A 27,662-nucleotide genomic window follows, 5' to 3' on the forward strand; every position below is an offset into this window, starting at 1 on the left:
GGGTTTTTATGACAACGGTCAGAAGACAACCGAAGTATGGAGCTAGCAGACTTCTTCCTAGCTTACTGGCAGCATTGGGAAGGCCCTTCGTCTATCCTTAGCTCGCAAATAATACAGTACAAATGAAACAAAACCAGCGTCAGCTGTCCGCACCCCAGTCTTCATAGGGCACGTCTTCCAAAAACAAGTTATTTCAAAAAGGGGTTAACTTACGCTGCCAAAGCTACGCTCTTATTACGGCACTCGAGCCATGTGCACACCCCAAGTACCGCGCAGGGAAAGCCGCCCACCCGGCACAACTACGCCGGGCTCGACGCCACGGCGGCTGCCGGCACAGACCGCAACCGCCCCGAGCCTCGCCGAGCACCGGCCCCAGAGCGGCGCCTGCGCCGCCCCGGGCCCGCACAGCGCCCGCCCCGCGGTACCGCTCTCGCCCGCCGTGACCGGCGCTTCGCCTCCCGCCCCCCGCGGCCCCGCCCCGCCCGGCGCCTGCGCGGAGCGGCGCGGAGGGCGCAGGAATGCGCGTTACGGTTAAATAGTGGGGGCGCAGGGGCGGCCGCCGCGGGCAGGCGGCGGCGGCTTAGGGCACCAGGAGAGTCTCCATGGCGCGGCGTAGCTCCCGGAGCGGTGGCATCAGCGGCAGAGGCGGCGCGGCGCTGTTGTGACAGCGGCGGGGACTGGCCCTCCTCCAGCCTCGCTCCCGAGCGGGGGCCCCGCGCCGGTGTCCCAGGGGCGCGGCGCCGGCGCTCGCAGAGAGGAGCCGTGGCGGCAGCAGCGGCGGCCGGGGGCAGCCGGCGTGTCACCGCCTCTATGATGAAATTCAAGCCGAATCAGACGCGGACGTACGACCGGGAGGGCTACAAGAAGCGGGCGGCGTGCCTGTGCTTCCGCAGCGAGCGGGAGGACGAGGTGAGCCCGCCGAGCCGCCGCGCACGTGAGGCGGGGGACGCCGCGCCTGGCCCGGTCCGGCCGAGGTTCGCGTTCCGCCGGCCCCGCCGCCGCAGCATCCCTTTGTCTGGCCGCGGGCGCCTCCCGGGGGACACCCCAGCGCGCACAGTCGCGCCGGGGCTCCCGCCACCCCGAGAGCGGGCGGGGGCTGCACGGCGGGGCTGCGCGGGTTCCGGCCGGTTGGAGCCGGTGGCGGGCGGCCCCCGGGCTGTGCCGGCCCGAGCGGTGCCGGGGGCGGGGTGGGCGCGCCTCTCGCCCACCATCTTGGGGCGGTGGGGTGCGCGCCCACGTGCGCGGCGCCGCCTTTGTGCGCGGCCCCGGCGCCCCTCGGCGGGTAGAGGGAGACTCCGCTCTTCGGGCGGGGTGGGATGGGCCGGGACACCGACGGGAGCTCCGGGGTTATCGTCGGTGTGCCAGTAACACGCGGAAAACCGGTGAATGTATAATGGCGCGTGGAGGGCAGGGCTAGCGTGTCACCCTGAAGGCGAACCTCCTGCCCCGCTTGGTTTCAATAAAAAAAAGCCTTTGCTTGGAACACCTGATTTTCCCACGGAGAGAGCAAAATGGGGCTTAGAAATACTTCGTGAACGAGTTGGCGAGCTGGAGAGTTCTTTCTGCGGCTTTGGTTGCAGCGGGCAGCTCACCCGGAATTTTATGTTGCAGCGGATTCGGGAGGTAGCAACAAAGTTGTTCCGTGTTCCGAGCCAAGGTCAATGGCACTGCCTGTTATCTGGGAACTCGACTGATGGTTTCATTGCACAATGCCTTTATAGATGGTCTCGGGCTGGAGGCATACCCTTTTGCGATTTCTGTTTTCATTTTCTTGCTTAGTAGCCATAAAATAACTATAAAGGTTATGCTTTAGGCGTTTTTCCTGCCTTTATCTATATGCTGGAAGGTGCTGATGTCCTTCCCAAGCTGTCAGTACAGAGAATGTCTTTCTTAAGTATCTACTAAGTAAATATAATGCAATGGAAAGAGGCCTGATCTCAAAATACAGGCACTTGGGTTTAAACAAAAAAAAAAATTTCCTGTGTGGTATAAATATAGCCTTGGGACCATGCTGATGAGTTTTGCCTAGTACAAGGAAGAAAGGCACCCAGCAGGGATCTTGCAAGGTTTTGTTATAGCTTTTTTCTTGGTTACACCTTTTCTTTGGTCTCTGAACTCCAACATACTTCAGCATTTATGTGCCTTTAATATTTCTTTTTGGATGCTGCTCCAGCTCAGAATTATTTGGAGTTTGAGTACCTGAGCCACTGTTACAGCTTTTTGCACCAATTGTAGTTGGAAATTCATGGTTAGGGTCACCTTTGTCAGTGATTTCCATTCATTCTTCATTTCCTGATATACCTTTTTTTTATTCTCTTTCAGTCTTGCATCCAATGAGATTGCTGGCTGCTTCAGAATATTGTTTGTGTGTAGTAACATCCTTTGAGGCTAGGAATGATAGCAGCTTCGCTGGGCTGTATAAGAAGAGTGGGTACTGACCATTATTGCACTGCAGTCCTTTGTGGTATCCTGGGTGAAGTACTTGTGTGGCTGGCATGAGGCTGGCCCTTGGCATCATGTAGGTAGACATACTTGAGGATGAAGTGAATGGGAGAACATCAGATCAGATTTAGGACATAGATTAGGTGTGTGAAAACAGTTAAAATTGCTTTCTGGTAAGTTATTTCCAGGAAAGCAGTGCCAACAGCTTGAACTTACTTAGGAGCTGTTTCCCAAGTGCCAGCTTCCTCTGTACCAGTACAGAATCTATTCCTTTGAAGTTTGATGCCTGACTGCTGTTTGTGATTAACTTCACCATGTTCCCCATTAACACCAGCCATGTTCCCCAAATTGGGTGTTTTGAGGCTTGCCTCTGTCTTCCTGAACACTGTTGTTTGGGTAGTTTCTGTGTTGGTCTACTCCATGTAAATGGCTTCAGTGTTTCTTTTCTAAGACTCTAGAGTTTGCACCATCAATTTTCAGCCAAGCTACATCTCCAGGGTGTTTCAATGTAGGGTAACTTCTGCAGGGAAGGAGTACAGGGTGATACCTGGGTGACTGGAAAAGAAAGGAACAGGAGATTCCTGTAGAAGTTATTTGGAGGTGGGGATGGAGGGGAGCTACAGGATAGAATAGTTTTCATAGTTATTCTGACTTAACAGGATAAGCAAAGAGTTGCTTGAGAAAAGAGAACCATCAACTGAAAACAACAATTTTTAGCAATACATTTCTTTTTAGGAGTCTTAAAAGCAAGAAATCCAAATCTCATTTTTTTTTATTTTTTTTTTTCTGGAGATACTATGTGCAAGACTAAATTTGTTCTACTTTTCATCTGATAAGGTTCTATCTGGAGGAATGAGTATCTAGCAATCTTGTGATACAAGTCTTAGAATTAACCTTTCTTTCTACTTCCATTTTGACTGTCTGAAAGGCTAGTCCCTAGCCAGTTATAGCTGAGCTTAAGTGTTTTTCTTCCATTTTTACACTTTGTCTACAGATATGTCAGAAAGCTAGCAGTCGTTCCTTTCTTAGCATTTTTTATGAACTTGAAGTCTTAAATCATCTTCTCTTAAAAATAGTTTTCTGTTTTCGTCATCATGTTAGCTCTTACATCTCCTTCTGTTTGGCAAATGTATTTTTTAACGTGGGTGACACTTGTGGTTGCTTTGGATGGAATTGTGCTGTGCTGTGTAAACCAACCCTTCTCTAGCTGTACCAGAAAAAATGCTGTAATAGGACCCATCTCTATCATGATTGTAAAGCTGTTGTGTAGTCATCTTGTATTTACTGGTGATATCTAAGTGTCTAACTTGTTGCCACGTCATGGACTCTCAACTTCTACCAGGAATCCACAGCAGTGTTCTTATCTGAAGGTGATCCTTCTTCTGCAACTTCATGTGAAGTCCCCTGTTGATACCATGACTTCTGGATGCTGCCTCTTGACTAAGACTTAGGCATTTTCAGTAACAGCTTTTTGTGCCCATTGACAAAAATTGGGAAGGTCACTAAAACATTCAATATCTTTATTGTTTATCTAGGAAGATCTGCTTGTTATGGCTTCCTGGTCGATTTCTTAACCGTACTGCACTTCTTACGCTACCTTGGTAGCCTCATTGATGTTACAGCTGAGTTTAATGCACAGTGAAGTAATACGTCAACAGAAAAAGACTGGTCAAACCCATCCCTTAGGTTTCATTATACATCTATTTATTTTATTATTACACAACTATTTACATTGGGTTTCAGTTTACCTCTTTATTTCTCAATTTGAAACCTAGGTGTGCGGTAGAGTACTGCTGAGGCAAAATTGAGTCTAGTGGTTCCTGCATGCAGTTTGAAATACAGATGCCGAACTCCTACTTCCCAGCTACTGCACCTTGTCCAATCAGACTTTCTCTCGGACTTGCCAGTCCTTGCTGCCAGGCTTAAAATTGTTGAGTCAGTTCTCTTGAGTGTTACAGGCTGCCAAACTGGGCTTCCGTGCAGTCCTGCAACCTGTGAAAAGCTGCTGCTTTGAGAGCTGCTATTGCATCTGAAAACCTGGGAAGACTGGTGGTTGTTCAGCTGCACCACTGTGAAAATCCATGTGTCTTATCTTCAAGTGCCTCCACACATATAGTCCATTTTGGTTTAGATTTTGTTTCCTTCATGCTGTCATAGTGTGTGATTTAAAAAGAAAAAAATCATTTAAAAAGAAGGAAGCCCAAATAGCCAAGTAATGTGCCCAGTAGCTTTGGGGTTTTTTTGAGTTTTAAAGGAGATGGTCTCTTGGACTACTGTCATTAAAGTGTTGCCTGTTTTGGTCTCAGCGCTGTCATTTGGGCTGAATAGACAGCAAGATGGCTGGATACTAGCTTAAGTGCTAGTTCCTTTTGTTCTTCAAGGAAATAAACCAGTAATTGCAAGGGCTGTCTGCCCTTTGAAAGAAGAAAACATCCTGGAAATAAAGCAGGAGAAATCTCATTAAAAAACAAAAGAAGGCTATGTGGGCATACAGTGCATGGCGGGGTGCAGCTTTTTGCTTTGAACAAACAAGAAGCCGGTAGGTGTGTGCAGAAAGTTGATGGTATTCAGCAGGCAGGGATGGGCTGCCAGATCTGTCTCTGAGGAAATGCCAGTTTCTCTTGAGCAACTAGGAGTCGATGGTAGCTTTAGAGTAAGCCTGCAGGAGAGCCCTCTTGGTACCATGAGGACGGACTGCTTCCACAGGTTAAAATTGTTTATGCATTTGGTGTTCTGCAAATAGTAGTTTTACATAAAAATCCTCCTGTCTTAGGGTCTGGGCAGAGGGTAGGCAAGGAAATTCTTACTTTTCAATGCGGAGAACAAGGCACGCCTTTAAAGGAGCAAGAGCAAATAGTAATAAACATAAATTTTGTAGCAATTTGAGTAACTGAAATAATTTTGAAACCTAATTTAATTTTTTCCATCAACTACATCTTATACAAATAAATGAGCAGTTATTTTTAAGTATCTTGGATATAAACTTTGAGTGCATTCTAATTACTTTGGCATCTGTAACAGTGCTTTATGTAATCAAATATGGTACTGAAAGCCCTACTTTAGTGTTCAGCCAGCAGTTGCTAGTGGCAGACCTAAAATAGTTACATATGCAAAAGAAGTCTTCAGGCTTTTCAATATTTAATTTTACCTTTGTTGTTCAGCCTTGTACATGAGATGAAAACAGATGGGAAGGGTTTTTTCCAATATTGAGACAGTAGTGAGGAAACATACATTGTTACACACCTACAGGATATGTAGATTTTTTTTTTTTCCCCCTTCTGTAGCAGGCATACATTTCTATGTCAACTATTTATCTTAGTCTTTAGTTAAAAATTATAAGCTCCTAGTGTTATAGCTTCTTTTTGGTCTGATTTAATTACTTTATTTATTTGCTTGTAGAATGTAGAGATAGTTTAAGCATGGGTTTCTTATGTGTTACGGTGGTCACAGCTTTGTCATTTTAAAAAATAGTGTACCTCAGTGTTGCACAGCTGTTGCTTCACATCAGCAATGGTTTTATTAAAGGGAAAAATAAAATGTTATTTTTATGTGCATTGGTCTAAATGGTCTGAAAGCCATAAACACCTTTTGTTATGCAACCTGATCCATAAAACCAGGGCCCAGAAGTACCACCTGGCTATCCTGGCAAAATGGGGTGTTCTAGGAATTATTGTAAATAAACTTGCGCAGTCATGAAAGATATTCCGTACCTGACATGGATTTTTTCATTTGGTTTCTTTATCCTTCAGTGTAGAGCTCTCAGGTGCAAACACATAAATAATGTGTGCTTTCAAATAACTAGGGGTATGACCGTGGCACCTTATTTAAGGCTGGCGTGGTCTCCATAGTGGTGTGGGCTGCCTACATTGCATTATGATGGTCTGATAGAATATAGGCATATTTTAAATGCCAGACAATACACATTTCTCTATGGACTTCAAGCATACTGTGGCTTTTATTTTTTTCTGTTTCATTTCCCTGCCTTGCTAATGGAGAGGAAGAGTAATTAACATAGGGTAATTGCTGTCTTAGCTTTTCCTCAGTATTTTCTTGACATTTGGACATTATCAGTCAGGTTGGATGAGCAATCTGGTGTAGTGGAAGGTATTCCTGCCTGTGTCAGGGGAGCTGGAACTACCAAATTATGTTTAAAGGTCCCTTCCACCCCAAACCAGTCTATGATCTGCATGCTGTAGGAAAGGGTATAGCTCGAAAAATCAAGACCCATAAACAGCTTCCAAAATGGCTCTTTATGATGTGTCTACAGAGGCAGTGTTTGCTTTTAGTGTATCCCTGCAGGCTTATATGGGGTTAAAGCTTGTGTTAATGTTAAGAAAAATTGAATGTTAGGTTACTGTGGTGGGATTTATGTCAGGTAACCAACTCTAGACACAAGACACTGGTGTTTATTATGTCACAAGAAAAGCAGCTTTCTGCAGGCATGGCATATGCACCTTGTTTTCATGCTGGAATATTTTTTGACAAATTCCAACTACTTGCCAGCAGAGGAAGCCTGCAGGTTTAGTGAGGCTGTGGGAATTCAACAGTTTACCATAGCAGAAATCTTCGGTCTTTGTTCCTAAGTCTTCAGATACTGACATCAGTCAACCATGAGGTGTTTTATTATTTTGAAACATCTTCTTTTTTTTTTCTCTGTACCTGTGGTATTACTTGTCTATGCCATATGGGTATGTTTAATGGGGTTGACAGTTGCACAAAGTGGGCTGGGCTGAGAAGAGAAGGAACTGTGGCTGTACCTGTATAACGTCAGGCTAAGATATCCTGTAACAAAGCACTTTCTGCCCTGTTTAGAAGATGCTGTATTTTTGAACTAGTTATATTTATGTTAATATACTTGAAAAAATACCCTTTCAGCTTACTTGCACCATTGTAAGTTTACTTGGGATTTAAACTGGTGGCAAAGTTTCTATTTGAATTGCTTCAGGTAACTCAGTGGTGCTCAAAACTTCCAAGTTACTGTGAAATAGCATAGTGCCAGACTTTTTCAGAACAATATTAATTTCATAGCTATATATATATATGCCTGTATGCACACACATACGTGCATTCTTATCTCTAGCTAGGGTTTGTAGACATGTTTTTTTAAACATCTCTTATAGATATGTGAGTTCACAGACCATAGGTTGATGTTTATTTTTTTCCAGTCTTGTTTGTAGAACTCTTGAAAAGCTTACTTTAATTCGGTGGCTTTTTGACTTACTGCTTAAGCACTTTGGTGAAACCAGTGGTACAAATGTAAATACTTTAAAACAATTTTTTTTCTTCAGAGATGTATCTCAAAGATAGAAAAGGCTAAAAGGTGACTGGTACTTGTCAAGAAATAAACTTGTCAAATCTTTACCTGCAACTGAACAGCCCTCAAAGACCTGGAGCTCTTGTTTCTGACAAGTGCTTGGAAGCTGATCCCTAAGTCAAACAGATTATGTTGCTGAGTAACCAGTAAAGCCCAGTTCTCCTGCTCGAGATTAGGCCATAGTTTCAAGTTTAAAAAAAATGGGTAGCAATATTAATTCAGCTCTTCCCCTGCTACCTGAAATTGTGATTTCTCCCTTGGTGTGCATTAGCAAGCACGAGGGAAGAAGGCTGTTATTTATAGTGGATCAAGGAACTGGCCCAGCGTGAGAAGTAAAACTTTTTATAGGCACTTGTGGGATGTTTCTTGTTTGTTTGCAGGTTTGCTTTTTGTCAGCCAGGAATCTCCTTTTATCTTATGTCTGGGTGCAAGGTCTGCACCCTTCACATCTGTTTCTCCAAAGCATGCTAAAGCTTAGGGGGAGATCAAATGCTACAGGTGACTTGAGTCACTTTGTGAGGAAATGTGTTCTGACTGGTATGCCATGGTAGTACAGTGCTGTTCTATTTGTGATATGAACGCTTTAGCCGAAGAACAAAGTGAAGTATTTTAAATAGCCAGAGGAAGACAAATTCTGTATCACTGTAACATGTTAGCTAAATATTGGAATTTAATGTGAAATAAAATTTATAAAATATTTTAGCTGTATTCGCAAGTCAAAAGCAAAACTTCTGAAAAAGGCTGATGTGTCTCTCATTATTGCCCTATAGCCTTAACATCAGGTCTCAAAGGAAAAATATTTTCCAGATTTAATTTTGAAGTACTATAAAATTATATCCATATTTCTTTACCATTCATCAGAATGGGGATAAAGTAGCACTGACTGATATCTAAGTGCTGTGTTGCTGCTTTGAAAAGTGATCTTAAAGTAAAGTTGGGAGGATATTTCAGACTTTAATATATTGTGTAGAGAGAACCCAGTTTTTCTGAGATGCATTCAAGATTTGTGCTCAAATTAATGAGCATTAGAGTTAATGTACTGCTGGTTAGCCATTCCTCTGCTGTTGTGCTGGCTGCTGTTCAGTGAGGCTAAATCATCTTTTAAACCTCTGTCATAGCTGGGGGCTCCTTTTCAGTCTGTTGTCTTTAAAGTACTTTGCTAGAGGCTCTTGAATTGGTATAGGCTCATCTGAAATCCAGAGGTTGCAGTGGTGCCTTTCTGCCCCAGTTTGTGCAGCGCTTTCTCTTGAATGGCTGTGTCCTGATGGGTGCGGTGTGTGCGGGCTGGATGCTGAGCTTTCAGGGGGAATCCACTTCTCATCCAGATCAGCTTCCTGAACTCATTATCCCAGTGTTAGGGGGAAAGTAAAGGTGTTGCAGTCTTGACTTTACTTAGCTCTTAAAAGTGCTGTCAACTCTGATCCTAAGGTTTTGTTAGTACTTTACAATAAGTTTGTGCATGTTATTTCTCCAAGTTTAAAACATAAAGTGATTTTGAAATTTACTGCAGTAACAAAAGGACTATAAGCACTCTACTGAGAATCTTCTCAGGAAGGCAAATGTTCCTTACTAAATGCTGCCTCTGTAGCTTTGCTATGGCAAGGTTTGAAGCTGCATTTTCCAACCTTCTGCAGTCCAAAAAAAGGCAATGGCATTCTAGGACAAGGATATCACATTAACCTATAGGGGAACTGAGAAACTATTTCAGAACTACTAAACTGAGGCAGTGATTCTTAAAATAGAAAAAAGTGTTAAATAAAGGAAATCTCTTAACTACAGTAGCAGGCTGACATATGCTCTCTGAGATGTGTGCTGTTGCCTAAAAATGCATACAGTTAATTCTGCAAATATGAGCCAGTGTTTGTAAGAGATGCTTTTCCTTGCTTCTTAATAGTGTTCCTGTGTTGCAGCATTCAAAGTTGTTCCCTAGTGCTTTCAAGGAAGCTCCTGAGCTGAAAACAATTCAAAGTTGAAAGTGTTAGGGAATAATAAAACTGTTTCTGTTCTTCCCTGTGTATCTGTTTATGGCTGTTTTTAAATAAATCATAGGGCTTGACTGACCCTTTTGGCTGTATTAGGAGTAAACCATGTTTCTCACTCTTTCAGGTGCTTTTAACTTTAGCAGGCTAACCATGTAGGCTGAGTTTCCATTTTGAGTGTGTTAAGTTATATTAACCTCCCTTAGAGTAGGTCCTGACTTTTTTCTCGAAGTAGGCTTGTATGTTTTATCCTCTTAATGTTTCTGATGCCTATGAAAATGTGCAGTACATCTAACAGCATTTGATGCTGTTTTGTACCTGTGAGGTACCTTTTAATGCCTTCATGATCTTTTCCATACTCTGATCAGTTTAAATCTTCTGAAATGATTTGTGTGTACTCATGTTTATGGAGTTTGGGAGCTGAGTCCTTTGTTTTCCACACACCTGTCTTCTGAGCAGTGTACCTGAGCAATGTGATGTTCTTTGCAGCTGAGTCACACAAATCAGTGGTCTTTTGGGAGTGACAGGTTGATTCCTTTTCTCTTGGACATTGATCTTTTTAACTGCCAGCTTTGCTATAAAGTAGGGCAGACTTGGCTATCTCCATTCGGTAATTCAAACATCAGGTTTGACCCAGCTACTGGAGTAGTGGGAGAGGGAAGAAAATGGGGTGTGCAGTGGGGAAGACAGGAACAGATGGGATTAGGCTGGGAATAGAGAAAAGACATCTGATGACAAATAATTATTGTGAAATTGGAATGGTGTATTTTCAACTGTAAATTTTTCCTTCAAGTTGTGGATTACTTTTTTTGAAGTCTAAAGAATCCAGCTGAGGGGGTTTGCTCTAGCTAATTTAAACTTTATCCTTGCTTTTTAATGTAAACTGGTTTTTAATGCAATTATTTTGGTATGGTATAATGTCCTTCAGTTAAGAAAGATAGAAAGCAATTATATTTTATATAAACTTAAATAATTTTCTACTGCTCCAGTGTTTAATATGAAAAAAATAGAGATTATTAACTTAAGGTTATAATTCGTGTTACTCTGAGCTGTTGCTACTTTGGTCTTCTGCAATACATGGCTACTAACTGTTTCATGGGTGGTTTTGACTTGAGAACACTGAAGAGCCAAAACTTCAGCATATTTAGACATTTTCAGTTGTTTGCCTGCAAGCTTAGCATTTATAGTGATCAAGTCCCATGATGCCACCTGCCCTGAAATAACCTTTTTGGTTAACCATACTATTGTTACGTGTATTGATAGGTGCTTATTACAAGCAGGCTGGCTAGCAGTTTTTCCTCCTCACTACACTCAAAGGTTATTGCTATTCCTGGAGTTGGAAGTGAGGTGAAACTTGGCTGGTAAAGGTTAATGGAAGAATATTTTCTTTTGTTTCCTCTTCACTGAACTTTGCAGCTTCACTTCTTCACTTGGCAGCATTATGGTATCTTTACCTTAGTCTTAGGAGTAAAATAAAATTAGCTATGTAACTAGACAAGCAAATTTCATTGCAATACTCTGTACCCTTTTTTGAGCAAGTTATCAATGGTAAATCTTAGAGACATGGGAAAGGCAGTGACCACTAGCAAGTAATACAATTCAAATCTTAGTCTTTTTTCTGCATCTGGGGATGCATCAGACTTCTTTGCATAGGAAGTACTTTAGCGGGTTTATTTGTCTGAGCCTAATGGGGTTATGATGTAAAATTTAGTGTGCATAAGCCAGGAAAAAGATAGATGTGTGAGATTCTGTGGTCTTTTCCAATAGACTATTGTAATCTGCTTGACCATGAGCCTCCTCAGAAAAGACTGGATATCCAGGCTACCTAGATCACATTTCTCCTAGTTTATCTTCTGTTGAGGGAAGGTGAATGGCTGCGTTTTTGTTGCCCATTTTTGCACCTCTCTTGGTATATGAGTGCAGTGTCAACCAACCAAATCTTTTGGTGTCTTTGTAGTTAAATTACATTTATATTTACAGCCTCATCATTTAGGAGGATTTATCTTCTGGCCACTTACAGATGGAAACACCTCAAAATTACACAAATGAAAAACAGCATACAGAAAAACAAAAAAACGGAAGACTGCTTGATGCTATGACTGAAAAAATCTGTAGAAGGATTTTCAGCCTTACCACACAATCCTGCAACTGCTAGTTATGAGGTCTTGTTGTTTGTTGAATCTGATTAACACCGAGTACATTTTTGATAGCATTACCCCAGGACAGATGCTTCATGCCCTAGTGGCTTTGTTAATGGATAAAAAAAATATGCATCTGAGGATCTCAAGGATATATCCTAGTGTGATCCCTTGGACTCGGACTGTAGAAGCAGTGGGATCACAGGAGAATGAAGCATAGAGGGAAAGATGTTTGAGAAAATGCTTCCAGGGTTAGTGGAGATTTGTACAGTTGCTAAAATGAATTCTCAGGCTGTAATGCTTGGGAGTTTATTGTATATGTAGGTGTAAAGCCTATCTACAAGAGTTGATGTATTTTAATGTTGATTACTTGCTAGATGTATTTGTTTCTGCTTTTTTTAAAGGGTAATTTAAAGCTAATATATGTACAAGCCCAGTTTAGTAGTCTATTGATCAGATTAGCAGTAATCAACTACAATATATAAAGACATTAAAAAAGCCTGGCTTTACACTACACTGCCAGAATAAGCAACCTGATTTATCCCATAGTTGTAATTAAGAGTTCTATGTTTATCCTTAACTAAGCAATAAATGCTGATTTTTAAATTGTTCTACCAAGCTGGGAATGATTTAATGATAATCATCTTTTATTCATTATTGTTGCTAGCTTTCACATGACTGGATTGAGCGCTGGTTTTATCGGCAGAAAATTATTCCTGCTTATATCTGGAACTCAAAAGTGAATTCATAACTTGATTTTTACAACTGTTCTTAAGCACTGCTTAAAGTGGTTCTTTGTAGTGATATAGGTGCTGCATCTAAGTGTTAAAAAACATTTTCTAAAATTACTTTTAGTAGGGCTGTGTACGCTCTGTGAATCTTTTGTTAATGTCAAAGGATCCTAGGAAACCAAAACCTGTGGCTGTAAACATCAAGTTGAGATGCATTTGTGTCTAACCTTATTGCTTTTGCTGAATATTTTTAGGGTTTTGGATAGCTGAGTGAAATTCTTGAGTTGACTGAAAACATGAACATTTACATCATATGCTAAGAATGCTTCTGTACTAAATGATGTCTCTGCTGTATTCCTTACTTAGCATAGGAAAAAACTTGGGGGAAATTAGTCCTACCCTATAGGATTCTCTACTGTACTAATCTTGACTGCACGTAAGGTAAACATCACAAGACAGTTTCTGTCAGATAAGGCTCTTGCACATGCACCTCAGAATGCACATATATCATTGCATTCACAAAGTATGCAGTCATCTGAAATACACTCCCAGTTCCTGTAGGTGAATCCACAATTTAATTCCATGAGTGCCAAAGTGACACAGTGTAAGTGGTAATCATTTCCCTGTTGGTGTCATCAGAGAGTCATTCTCCTACTTAACCCAACAGAGGGTGAGTTTGAAGTCCATAAAGGTGAGGGCTGGGACTGTCACTTAGTTGTCTGGCACCAGTTAAAACTATAACCTTTCGACTTGAGGTTCTTGTTCTAGTCTTCTAATTGCTTTTCAAGATTCGGGCAGTGACCCTGCCCTTTTCCTCCTCACAGTTGTCCTTTGACTTCAGGGCAGGGTTTATGTCAGTAATGCCTAGAATAGGAAGCCTTTTACTACACAGATGACTGAGTTTGTCTTAGTAACTGGGATGTGTCTCAAATATAAGTTAAACTGCTTATTTCCAAGTGGTCCTGATTCAAGGTCTTGTCTTCATAAACTTCTACTGCAAAATTACTCCAAATACAAGGTATCATAGTTTGTTGGACAGGTAGCTAATATCTTCTCTGCTCTGAATATTATGAAGGCCACATCCTGTAGACCGGGGCTTTTAAATCAGCATATGTCAGTGACAGAACCAGGTTAGGGTCAAATTAAGTGAAATTAAAGTGTCTTTGGAAAAAATGTTAAATCTAGAAATAAAATTCAATGTGTTGTGTTTTTCCTCTTATGTAAATGTTTAAAAGAAACCAAATAGGACCAATGAAGTACTCTCCCTGTATTTCAGTTATACAAAAGTGGAAGCATGTCATGCTAACATAACACTTCAGTAACTAAAAAGCTTGTTTCTGACTAAAAATCAGAAATATTTTCAAAAGTCTATTGTTAATCAGAAGATTCCATTCCAGAAAAATTACTTTAACTTCTATGTGATGAGAATGTCTTAATTTTCATACTTTGCTATCTATATGATTTAAAGACTTAGTTCTGGAAAATATTGTTATTAGATTTTTGTTGTATGCCTTCACTTCTGTGCACATTCTGTGTTTTCCCCATTGTGTCTAAGCATCCAATGAAAACGTTTGTACAAAGAGATGGCAATGACATTGTCTTGACTTAGTTTTATAAAACAGAATTGGACGTTAACTGTTTTCCTCTTTTTCCAACTCCTGCTTGCCTGTTATGTTTTATTTCTAAAGTCCGTAATCCACCTGGCTAGGTGAAAAAGTGCATTGCTGCAAAGGCAGATAGCAGTGAGATTCCTGACTTGTGAGCTGCATTTAAAGAGTCACTTGCAATTATTTACAGGTGCTGTTGGTAAGCAGTAGCCGATACCCAGATCAGTGGATTGTACCAGGTGGAGGAATGGAACCAGAAGAAGAGCCAGGGGGAGCAGCTGTGAGAGAGGTGTATGAAGAGGTAACTAAAAACAAAACAAAGCAAAAAATCCAGCTGATCTTTGCTGCTGTTGTCTTCAGATGGGAACCAAGAAGGAAGAGGGAACCGCCTCCTTTATCCAGTATTTGACTGAGACCTCTGTGGTTATGAAATTCAAAGAACTGCAGTTCTGTGAGTTAGAATTGGGGTGTAGTGTGGTGAGGGAAACTAATTAAATTAGCTTCTTCACAGCTCTCATTTCATAGCTGAATTTCTGTCTGCCTTTATAAACAAGTACTGGAAGTAGAACTGGGACTTTATGCCAAATGACATGTTATAGTAGTGTAACATTTCTGTGTTTGTGAAGAAAATGTTTGACTTGCAGCTCTTGTAGAACAGAGTGAAGGTAAACTAACCATTAACATGTAGCTGCATAAGAACAAGAAATCAGCAGACCTTTGAGGACATTCCAGACTAAACAGATTAGAAACTGATCTATCTGAGCAGTTGAGAATTCATAGATTTAAGGCTGCTTATCTATTGAGAAAGCATTATGGTTATAGTCTGCCTTTCTATCTCTGCCCCTATGACTAGGAAAAACAGAGCTTTAAGTCATGATGAATTAATGCAGTTTCTGTATACTACAATACTTAAATTTCAAATTCAGGATTCTGGGGTTTCACTTGCTATTTATATTTCCTAGGAAAATTGTCAAAAATATTAAGTGTTTCTTTGATATCTAACAGCCATGTCTAAACCAAATAAAACTACAAGAAAAATCAAAATATCATACTTTTAAATAGAAGGTATAAGATTTTTTCATAAATTGGATGCATTCTGGTGAGTGAACTACAGGATTTCTGCTGGACCTAGACAGCATTCTCATCCCATTTTTGCTGTTCCCAAAACACACTAATATTGTTGCTGATTAGTATATGTAACAATTTTTTTTTTTTTCCTATTAGTTGTGCTGTTTGGTGGTTTATCTTGCTCAGTCCTAAGACTGGTTCTGTTGTGGTGTTGAGGCTTAGGAACTTAATGCAGATGTGACTTGCACCAAACAGTGTCTGCTATTCAATGTCAAAATGAGATCATCTGTGAACTGTAATTCAGTGACCCTTCTCCCACTTTACTTGGGGAACAGACTATTTCACTATTTGCTCCACTTAGCAACCTTTCTGCCGCAAGGTTCAAGCATGAATAAGCCTCACTTAATGAAAGGTGCTCCAGACTGTGTTCAGTTTTCCTGGAGGAGCCCATTTTGATCTACTTAAGACATACTCAGCCACAGGGTACAGTCCATTTGAAAGGAGCAAAGAGTTTGAATTCTAGCAATGAGTCAGCAAAGATTCAGGTTTCCAAAAGCAGTTGTAACACCTCTAGGGAAAGTCTTGTCTTCTCACTGTCACGAGTTCATGGGTAGGCTGAAACAGCACAGTCCTCTGCTCAGGGTTCCTAGGAATTTTAATTGCTGATCTGACTTAAGGTGTAGATCTGACTAAACTGTAGTCATATGCTTGGGGTTTTCTCTTTGATGGTGAAGAATGGATGATGTTGAAGGGACTATGCTTTTTATGATGTTTTGGAGTACAATATTGAGTTCCAGCCATGTTCTGCTTTGAGCTGTGCTTGCAAATGCATGGAGAGTTTCCACAGGCATCAGGCTTTAATAAGCAAAAATAATATGGTTACACTTGTTCTACTCCCTCAGAATTTCTGGGGTATGATAGCTTTTATAGCTGATCAGATTAGAAGCCCATATCTTAAAGTAAAATATTCTTCATCTACTGGCTAAGTCTTATATGATTCCATGAGAGTGCCAAGTGCCATTTTTAAAGAAAAAGGAGTGATATTTAGGGGGTTGAGCCATGGAAATTCATACTGATCTTTCTAAAGGTGGATGTCCTTTCTATTTTTATACAAAGGTCAATGCCACCTGGCAGGCTGGTTACAGTACAGTGAACTGTTAAGAGTTTTGTGAATGAATAAACTTCAAAGAAAGCACAGTGGTGCTGGTTTTAAATGTTTCTTCAGTTTTGGGTCATGCACAGACTAAGCACTGGTTTCTTTTAATTTATTAAAATGGATAAATTCATAGTGGGAATTATAATGGCATTCCTTAATGGTAGAAGCATGGATAGCCCACTGGTTTTAAATATCCTCACTTTGACACCAACAGTAGTGTGTTTAGAATCTTCGTTTTACAACTCAAAGATCTCTGTAATCAAATGTGTGTGCATTGCAGTTGTTTCATAGTCTGCCTGTGTACATGACTCCAGGGTTTTTTTTAATTCTTCAGTTCTGTTCATGTTAGTGATACGAGTTTTTACCTCTACTGAATATTTAGTGTTTCATTTAAGGTAGTCTGACAGGTTACAGGAAATTGACAGTTACCTTAACTATTTAGATACAATAAACTTTTACAAATCTGAAAGTAGAATACCAAATCTGAAAGTAGAATACCAAAATGAAGTTACAGTAATAAAGCAATCCCAGAAAGACTCATCTAAATGGGGAGCTACTACTCCATTAATGAATTTGGAGCTTTGTCTTTAATTGCATAGCAGGAAAGATGAAAGTAGGTTGTGTGCACATGCACTGTTCAAAGAAAAATGACACAAATGAGTGGCAAGCCAATTATGTCCAGCTTTGTAAATGGAGATCTTCTGTGAACCACTCCCTTTTCTTGTCCATCTTATAAAAAAGTGACTCTTGCTATGTGTCTTTGTATTGAAAGGCCTACAAGAAAATAGACAATTTCCCCCAGCCCTGTGTGGATATAGTTTCTGAGAAGAAGAGGGTGATCCTGAAGATTAATTTGCTGCAACTGTGAAAATGGCAATAATATCATCTAAGACTTCTCACAGGAAATAGAGAAATTAGCTCCAATGGGCATCTAATATTTGAAAAATAATTGGGTGCTACAGACTAGAACTAGTTAGACACTGCAAAAATAAATTAATAAAGCACATTCTGTTGAAAGATGAAGGCAGATGTAGTCAAACACTTTATTTTAGAAAAGTATGCAAAAATGGGGCAGGGGTAGTCTTGCCACCATCCATTCAGGAGTGTAGCCATTAAAATGGCTACAGTACTATCCCACAGATGCCAGAGTTAAAAATAGCTCACATCTTTCAGATCTTAAGCAACTGTCTGCCCTGGTAGACTGCTGGCTTAGAAATTAAACTGCAGCATGACTCTTGCTCCATCTACAGGAAACAGGCGAGTCTGAAGGTCATCTGAGACTGCAGTACCTCCACAGCTGCGAAAAGAAATTACCTCCAGGCTAGACTAATTATGGGATGAAGTGGATAGTTTTCTCTCTTGAGGCTGGATTTAGACTAATGCTAAAATATATGCATAAAATTCAGATCTGAGATCCTCTTTGCATAGTATTCAGACTTCCTTAGAGGATTGTTCTGGGGAAGTATAGCACTTAATTCAACAGCGTGTCTGTCAGAAGAAAGCTGGGTTTTTTCAGGCTTTCCCCCCAAAGTTTAGATGGCCTTACGCACTCATAGAAGCCTATAGGATTCTGTTTACTTGAAGAAGCATATTTTAACAGCCATGGGTACATAAAAGCCAAAGAAAGAAGTATGTTTTCATGAGAGGCAAAATGGTTCAAAGTCTAAAATTTAACCAGTGCACTGGATTAGAAACCTGCCATTGGAAAAGGGGGAACCACTTTTGCTGTTCTGAGGATAAAGCTGAAGTATTTCTTGGTCCTCTAGCACTTAAATTTGACACATTTTGAATTACATTATGAAAAGAACTTGAAGAAAATGTTAGTAAAAGCACTTAAAAGATCACTGTCAAATTCAAGGTACTTTTTCAACCATGTAGATTATTCAGTTGAATATTATTTTCAGAGGGAAAAAATAATGAGATTTTGAATTACTACCTTTTTACACTTTTGAGTGTAGAGGTTTTCAAAATACACTGCTGTCTGCAGGCAGGATGCTACATTTTGGAAAAATATATATTTGAGTAAAGAGTAATTAGACATCAGTTATAGTAATCACATTTACATAGCAACATCTAATTGCACCAAAGCTTCATATCAAGCTTTGGGGAGTTTTTACACTTGATGTTGTTACTTCATTTTTTAGTGCACAATGGAGTGCTTCTAATAGTTTCATTCAGAATTACTCAGCTAAGTGTATTTGTTTAAACAATTGATTTGCTTGGAGGGAAAAAAGAGAAACTGTTAAGTAAATTCCACTAGGAGTAACATTGATAAATTCACATTGTGACTGTGGGATACCAGTTAGTTGACAAAACTTCTCTATGAAAGCTGTTCAGTATCAGTAAACCTAGCTGGTCATGGTGGTTTTGCCACGTGTTAAATATTAGCTAGTTATCAGACTGCCACTTGAAGTGATACTGTAATGCTGAGGAAATTAGGACTGATCAGTAAAACTTAAAACATTTCTTCAGCATTCTGCTTTTTGCGAATAAGTGCTTTTTCATTACCCAGTATAAAGCATAAGCAGTCTTTAGTGCCTGTAGTGGCATAGCTTACTCCTTTGGCACAGAATAAGGGCCTGTCACTCTCCTAATTAATGTGCTGCTTAATCATTTATCTGTCAAGTCCAGTTGTTTATTTTGGCTTTATGAGCTTTAACAGGTATCTCGGCCGTCACAGCAGACACACACAATATTATATGTAGTTTTGCATTAATTTTTGTTCTAGCTCTTGCTCTAGATAAGCAGAATGCCTTGATGATTTTTGCATGGGCTGTGGTTGGGCTTCCTTCATCAAAATGGCTTAATAAATACCACCAGCCATCTGCTTTCTTCAAAAAGACAGTCACAGAAAGCATTCACTTGTAAGACTTTGATTAGACTTATTGCTAAATCCTGCCCAATTATTTGTCAGAGTTACTCATTAAAATGTAATGAAGATCCATATGGTCCTTTATATAAAGACATAAGACATCAATAACTGTCTTTGGCTAAGGCTGGAAGCAAAGACTGAAAATTAGAAAATTTCATCTTAGCACTAAGAAACTCTATTTTAAATATTGGTTATACAAGACAAAAACAATCTAAATTTATTTATCTGCCAGTAGGCAACACATGCCTTTATGTGTCAGTCATATGGACTGAGTTTTGTTTAGAAATTATGGATGATGGTAAGCCATGTCCCATGGAAGAGGCATTATATATTACTTCTGAAAAAGCAAACCTTAGTCTTTGTAGAAAGTAATGACCACCTTCTCTGAATTGATAGAAATCACAAAGCATGGGCTGATACAGGGATTATTTTAAAGTATTGGAGTAAAACTCTGAATTGAAAGCCTTTTATAAGCTAGAAAAAGAGTTCAAAACTGCAGAGAATTGGGGATATAAATTTTATATTATGTGCCAAAAGCTACTTTGATATGAAAATCAGTACACATGAAGTCATTATGCTGCAAGATCCATGCAATAACCTACAGTTTAATTTATTATTGTATTTTGAAAACTTGTATTTAAATTTCTGTGTTAAAATAGCACTGGAGTTTCAATGATTGCTTCTTTAGATGATTTCTAATACTACTTGAAATTCTCTTGCCCTTCCTACTTTCTTGGATTATTTCATTATTGGCTATGATTTATCTATTTAATAAAATACAGTACACTAAAAATGTGGTAACACAGTATTGTAGTCTGGATGGAAACCTTGAAAGATTTATGGATTCTTTGATCCACTCATTAGGGCAAGCTTTTGTACTCTAATACTCATAAAGAGTCTAAAACCAGAATCTCCAAAATTAGTGCAGCACTTTCTAATTAAAACTGAAGCTTAAAGCTCTTCCTTAAATAGCCCTAAAAAGGAGTATGCTAATGTAGGATGATGGTACAGCTACTTTTTTTTTTTTTTTTAATTAATTAATACCAAATGCTAACACTTTTTTCCTATTTGTTTTGTAGGCTGGAGTAAAGGGAAAGCTAGGCAGACTACTTGGGGTATTTGAGGTGAGCTATTTCCTTTAAGTTCTAAAAGCAATGGTTTGTGACAACTGCTAAGCTGCTGCATCAGACTTAAGTTCATAAGTATTACTTATTTAACATTATTACATAATTAACATTTTGCAGTGTTACTGGATCTGCTGCATTAGACAGGACTTTAGGTGTTACACGATGTGTTGAATTGGAAGAGTTCAAAGTACTTATACCAGTTTCTCAGAATCACAGAATATTCTCAGTTGGAAGGGACCCACCAGGATCATCAAGTCCAGCTTTTAAGTGAATGTCTTCTACAGGGATCAAACCCATCACCATGGTGTTATCCAGCACCAGGCTCTCACCACAGCTGAGCTAAGCTCAGGTCATTTTGGACCTTTACTGGAAAGATTAAATAAGTACTTGGATAATATGTAGAAGTTATAAAACAAACCATTCACAGAGCTAGGATTTATGAAACATTACACCAGCCTTTTTTGAGGCACTCTTTTGACTTTTCCTCCCTGATTAAATTTTGCTGAAGTAATTTGTAAATTTTCACACATGTAAATTGATAATTCTGGATATAAATTCTCATTATGGCTTTGATTCACTAAACAAAAAAGGCCAAGCTTTTGGATGACAGATAAATCTAACTTTTAGCAAACTGTGTAGTTCAAAACATCTGTTTGATAGTATAAACATCAGACTCTGAACTACCGTCAGCACAAGGACACAAGCTAGCTAGGACTCTGTTTTAGTGTTGGTGCCACCCACTTCTGCCCAGGTTCTAGACAGGAGCAGACTATAGTTTGTCTTCAGCCCCTAATACATCCAGTGTTACTAGGTTGTGCTGTATATTAAGTGAAAGTCCCTTAGTCTCAAGTATAAGTCTTCACTCAGCTTTTATAGGCAGTAGATTCCTGGAAAGGATTTCTTGTGTGAAATACTACTCAGTCATGTGTCCCATTGTGTGAAGTATGGAAGCCATGACACAACTATTTAGAGAAGCTCCTGTAGCTTTTTAGTTAGTACTACTCACATTTTTCTGATATTTTTTGGGTTTGAGTTGAACTGGATGGTCCTAGCTGTTTTCTGCTGGTCAGTCTACAAAAGTATTCTCCATTTCCCAGCCCAAATGAAAAAAGCCCAGGATACCTATCATGTTGTTGGCTTAAGACAACATGATAGGGCATTAGGGACTGCAAAGCATGATGATTCACTGGTAATTCAGGTATATGTTCTTCTGAAGCCATTTACACCAGCTAGACCATAAGAGAAAAATCGGTGATGGGTCACTTTTCCAGGTTACTTCTAACTTAAATCAAGGCCCTACTTTGGTTTCTCAGTAGGCCCCCACAAAATGTTGTTAGTACCATTGAGGGGGCCATACCTTGTGACCTGGGGGTGGAACTAAGAAAAGATGGAAATAAATGCTGCTGCTGAGACCTCTTATTCTAGAACTACAGCCAGAAAGAATATGTGGTATAAATGTATGTATCCTGCTTAATGGTGATACTGACAACTCCTGAAGAATTTTTATTTCCTAGTAAAGCATAACAGTTCAAAACTATATTAAGCTTGTAATGAAACTAAATTAAGTAGGAAAGGTTATTGGTACAAGGATAAAGCCATCTGTTAGGGGAGCTAGTCCATAACATACCTTGGTACTTAATATAGTTGTAATTGTAGATGCTCCTGGTTTTATTGGGAGCTCAGTTCTTCTCCAAGGGGAAGGACAGTCTGATTGGTCAGGTAGCACCTCAAACACTGCCACTGGCCTGCTTTGGAGTGGCAGGGAGCAACGTCTATGCCAACTTCGCATGGAGCGGCTGCAGCGTCGTGGCCTTACCCTGAGCAGATACCTCTCTAACTCTGTTTAACCTGCCGTGGGCAAAACACATTCCGCCTTAACAGGTGATGAGTGCTGCCATCGTGGCAAACCTGCTGAATGAGCAGATGGTAATTATTTTTGCATTTGTCATGACTGCAAGCATAGGCTATTTAATGTGCTTCACCCACAGAGTGGAACTTTATAGCCAGCATTGTGTAGAAGACGTGGCCACATGATGCAGTGGTTCCATCTTGCAAAAAGTGTTTGGGTATTTTTAAATGATCTTTCATCCAGAAATGCGTTGTGGAAACAGTTTTAGCAAATGTGGTGTACTGTGGTAATTTACAACGTATGTAAAAGATAAGTGCTAGTACTTACCTAAGGCAGTATTAGTGGGCAACTGCTAATACTTAGCTGGGCAGCCAAGAACACACTTTGGTCAGAACTTCACAATCTTCAAAATTGTTTGTATTGTCTTTGATTTTGTTCAGTTTTTTTAGTCTAGTAAAAGAGAACAGCTGTTTCAAATAAAATGTCTGTTTTCCCATCATTTTGGGTCTCATCAGTACAGATGTTTGTTTAGTGAAAATAAAAGCAAGGCTTGCTGGCAACTATCCTTTAGAGGTAAGTAATTTCCAGTCTTGTAGTTGTGGTAAGTTTGTAAGTTGTTTAGATGAGAATTTAAACTTGTACTTCTAATATTCAAGCAGAACCAGGATCGGAAGCATAGGACGTACGTTTATGTTCTTACTGTGACGGAAATACTGGAAGACTGGGAGGATTCAGTTAATATAGGTAAATTAATTCTCTGTCCTTATGTGCTACACTTAAAAATGTTTTAAACAAAATCTTACCATTTTTCTGAAGCAGTTTGTGTAATTCAGGGAGGATACTAATTCTGTTCTAGAAAAAGTGGTGATGCTGTTCTTGCACACTTTAATATACACATAACTAGGGTTGCTTCCAACATAGTGTTACTCTTAGAATATGCTAATTATTATAACATCATGACAGAATAAACATTGTGATTTTTTTAAAGGCCAAATATTTTTTTATACTGCCAAATGTTTTTTTCTGTAAAAAGAATGTTTTACTTTCTGATACTCTGGGTTGTTTTTGAAAGTATCCTTGATCTTAAACAAGTGGTTTATATATGTTTAAGCACAGTACTTGTAATGCCACAAAACCAAATGAAAAATAGAATTAATTCAATTGTTAAAAGTACTACCATTGACCTTGTCTATATGTATTTTCAGAGACTTTGAATTTTGAAGGACCAACTTGTAAAAGTAAGATGGTCTTAAGCTGATTTTAGTAAAGTCTTGAAACTTGTATAAACATGTCTCATGCAAGGTATACTATTTTTTAAAACTCACAGCTAACCTGAGTAACTCTGTATATGGATGCATATGGAGATTTTAAGTATGGAACATGGCTTTTGAAATCAGACCAAGCCATTCATCATGCATGCATGTTCAGTCTAAAGACTGGTTTTCTGCTAGGCATGACAATGTAGGGCAGCAGTAGCAAATCATTTAAGTAACATCACACTTTCCTCTAATGACCAGATGTGGCTTTTGGAGCATATAAAGTCATATGAGTTTGTCCAGTATCTGCTTCAAGCCAGTTATCTGGAAGGCTTTATTAGGAATTGCATTTTAGTAAGCTTGAGTGAATCCCTTCTGTTGATCAGTTCTTTCAAGGTCTTTTCATTTGCTCTTTTGTCCAACAACTTCAACTTCCAAAGAACTGAGAAAAAGGGAATAACTAGATAGCAACCAGTAGTGCTGTTAAAATTTTATAACTCTGTTCTTTCTTGTGGATTGTACTCATTCAGGAAGGAAAAGAGAATGGTTTAAAGTAGAAGATGCAATCAAGGTCCTTCAGTGTCACAAGCCTGTTCATGCAGAATACTTGGAAAAACTGAAACTGAGCTGTTCACCTACTAATGGAAACTCTGTGGTTCCCCCTCTTCCAGATAATAACTCCTTATATGTCACTTCTGCACAGACTTCTGGGTTGCCCTCTACTGTGAGATAAACATTTGGATTACCTTTTTATCCGTGTCATCACGACAGGAGACATCTGTGATAACATGTAGGCATCTGTATAACTGTCAGTTCTAAGTGAAATATGTGAATGTGTCGTAATGTCAAATTTATTTGAACATGTTTTTCTTTTAACAATGCAAAGTAGTATTTCAGCAAACCAAAGCCATATAGGGATTTTTTTTTTTAAAGATGCCTTAATAGGCCATTAAAAAAAATACTTGACTATATAAATTTATAAATTTCCATATCTGCTAAAATAAAATATGCATCTCAGTGGTGTTCAGCTTATTTAAAACTTGTGAGTTCTAGTCAGCAGTTAAAGCTTGAGCAAATAATCTTATACTAAACTCTTATTTGGTATCCACAGATGAAGTGCTAAGACCCTTAAGCTGGCAGTATTTGGGTAAATGGATGTGTTGAAGGCAGAGATGCACAAGGGTGACTACAACAAAGCACTAAACCTCATTCAGCCTGTCAAGAGCAAAGGATACCAACACTAAGCACTGCTTGCCTCACTTATCCAAAAGGTTGCCTTGTCCTATGCAATCTTCATGTAACATATAACTAGGGCGTGAACAGTAACTTTGTCTTGCAGCTACCAAAACTGTCCACTAGACATTTGTTTCATCACTTGGTCAGCTGGTGAACTGTCAGAAGATTTGTGTGAGAAAAGCATTGTAGATCTTTCTTACCCCCTTTTTTTTTTTCCTTTTAACCTTGATACATGTTTTGTTCATGATGTGATTACACTGCAGGTTCCAAAAACTTCAATTAGAAATATCTCATGTAGTGTTCCTGCAGTCTGTTGCAATTTAAAAATGTTTGGAGGAAAATAAGACTTAACCAGGGGCACCCTTAGGTTGCAGAGGTGTCTATTATCAAGCATGTGTTGAGGTGCCTTGCCCTGCAGGAGCTGGTAGTGCTGCCTCCAGTGCTTGGGACAGGAGTCTTGATATCTACTTCAACCATAGAGAAATAATACTCCTTTGTCTTATTAGAAGGAGTGCTGAAACACCCTCCACCCCCCCACCCCTGCCCCCATTTTAAGTTAATTCTTGAATTCTTCAGTTCTACTGTTTAAACATCAATTACTTTAGCATCTTCAAATAAAAGCTGGCCTCTTGGTAAAAATGTAGTTGGAATAAATGAGGTACAGCTGACAACCTCCCTCTAATTATTTCTCCTGCTTTTTATCAGAGAAGATGAAAACTAAATCCCCTGTAGGTCTTAACGTTTTTACCATAGGGTTATTCTCTCTGTATGTGTGTGTGCATGGTTTCTTCTACAAGAACACAATCTAATTCACATGAACATCCTACTTCTGAATTTTTTCTAGGGTCTAAACCCAACTGTACCTCCTTTATATCCAGCCAAAACAGGTCGAGGTAGACCACTGCCTCCCATGGGAAGTTTATTCTGGGTAAAGTTCATTCTCTTATAGAACATTTGAACTTTTGTAAATAGTCCAACTAGTAAATAGTTGAGTGTAAAATGGAAAATAAATGTAATTTAAACCTTTTGTTACTCAATACACAAGTGGTTAACTTCTACTTTTTTAACACAAATTGTGTAAAATGCTGCTATGAATTTTTTTGTGCTGTTACACTTTTTTAGGAAAAAATGTTATTGCCATAAGTTACTCCTAGAAAAACAATCTTGTGCCATATGTAAATGCAGTGAGACTAGGGAAACAGGTGATCTGATCTCTTAATGCTGCTCTCTTTGACAAGTCATAAATACTACTGCGAAGGGGAGGCATGAGCCAAAAAGCTGAAGACTTCTGAAACAGTGGGTAGGATAATGTTTGCCATCCCTCTTAGCTCCTAGTCTGGGTCACTTCCAGAACTGGAAAGAACACACAGTTAAATGTTCAGGTGCACCTAAAGGTGGAAGTATTGCCAACAGCCTATCCATCCTTTCAGCCATGAGGTGGGAGGCCAGGGAAGGAGCATTGCTGTTTCAGCAGTGCACACATGGGTACATTTATTTTAAACTGAACCTGTTCAGACTGGGACACCATTTACTCAGCTCTCCACTTGAAACTGTTTAGCCTGGTGAAACAGAAGGTGGGGTTGAGCATGATGAATATCTGTAAAATCATACACATGGTGTGGAATGGTAACTCTGGCTTCAAAGCTGCCTTTAAAAGAATGAATCATTTAGCTCCCTTTTTTGATCACTTTAATGGCTCACTTTTTTTGTTCAGTAGTTAACACTTTAAATTGAGCAAACATGTATAGGCTTTCTTGTAACAAGATTTTATCTTTCATGGATTTGATATAACAGAAGCCAGAGTTTGAGTTTGTATTCATTTAAAAAAAAAAAAAAGCTGTCTCCATTTCAGATTTTTGGAATGAAATCAATCCAAGCTTGTATGAGATTTAGTGGTAATGCATGATCTTATTTTATAACTCTTGAATTATGTATTTGATAATAATGTAAAATGTACAGTATTGCTGTCGCTAACAAACTCAGAGTTGATTGCCTATAAATATTTTTGGTCACACACATTTGAGCTGTTCAGTAGTGCCAGACAGGTGGTTTTTTTTTAAACAGCATTTGTTGTATAAATCTCTTCAGTCTCTATGCAATGTTCAGAATGAAGCTCTATTGCTTTGATTTATACTCCCTTTCAAAGAGAAATGTTTTGTGAATCACAGATGTAAACTGAAGACACTTTAGTTTTGCTACAGGGAACAACTAGTAAAGGTACTAATGAAATCTGACACTAAACTCCAACAGAAAGAGTTGTAAGAATGGGAATAGCAAGACCACAATTTTTTCTACTACTTATCAATTTCAATGTTAGAAGCATTTTTTTTACATGAATCTCTAGTTTGATGGGCCAAACCTATTTCAAACAAAGCAAATTTGGGATTGTCATGCCAAAAATTCTGTACATGTATCCAGATTTGGTTCTCCAGAGGAAAAAGGGAAGAGACAGGTTCTCACCTGCAATTGTCATAGTCTAGTTTGTACTGCTGCTTTTCCTGGCTGATAGGTTTTTGAGATTCTTGTGAGTTACATTATGGTGGAATCAAAAGAAAAAGAGCCATGAAGTGTAGCATCTCACAGAGCCAGAATTAAGCAAAATGGATGTGCTTTTAAAGACAAGAAATCCTGAGGTATTGCAGAGGCTGATCAAGTGAAAAATCTTATTTTGGTGCTTACTGCACCCCTGACTTAGGCTAGCATTGTTCTGTTAACAATGTGCTGTGAAAAGAAAAATTAGGGGGAGATATTTGCTTTACTTACCAGCATGGTTTGTGAAGTGAAAACTGAAAGGAAGGGGGGGGGGGGGGTGGGGAGGGAATTAAGTTGTAAACATTTTGACCTGCTTGCATGGATTTTCTTTAAAGATTTATGTAAGAATTTTGAC

At 39.4% G+C, this 27,662-nt stretch overlaps 1 protein-coding gene across 3 annotated transcripts; it reads left to right on the forward strand.

Moving 5' to 3' along the window:
• The first annotated feature begins 510 nt into the window (after positions 1 to 510).
• NUDT4 (nudix hydrolase 4) lies at positions 511 to 27,576 on the forward strand. Of its 3 annotated transcripts, XR_005700490.2 has the most exons (6): positions 511 to 909; positions 14,402 to 14,512; positions 20,387 to 20,431; positions 22,940 to 23,027; positions 24,070 to 24,329; positions 24,651 to 27,576. XR_005700490.2 is itself a non-coding variant. In XM_040061768.2 (5 exons), the coding sequence occupies exons 1-5, from the start codon at positions 811 to 813 to the stop codon at positions 24,270 to 24,272; spliced, it is 546 nt and encodes a 181-aa protein (XP_039917702.1). In that variant the 5' UTR covers positions 512 to 810; the 3' UTR covers positions 24,273 to 24,566. The 3 variants fall into 3 exon arrangements, 2 of the variants coding, with proteins under 2 accessions (XP_039917702.1, XP_039917703.1); XM_040061768.2 differs by lacking the exon at positions 24,651 to 27,576 and having other exon boundaries at positions 512 to 909; positions 24,070 to 24,566; XM_040061769.2 differs by lacking the exon at positions 24,651 to 27,576 and having other exon boundaries at positions 519 to 909; positions 22,943 to 23,027; positions 24,070 to 24,566.
• The last annotated feature ends 86 nt before the right edge of the window (positions 27,577 to 27,662 follow it).

The sequence above is a fragment of the Hirundo rustica genome, chromosome 4, assembly GCF_015227805.2.
Source record: "Hirundo rustica isolate bHirRus1 chromosome 4, bHirRus1.pri.v3, whole genome shotgun sequence".
In the NCBI taxonomy this organism is placed as follows: Eukaryota; Metazoa; Chordata; class Aves; order Passeriformes; family Hirundinidae; genus Hirundo; species Hirundo rustica.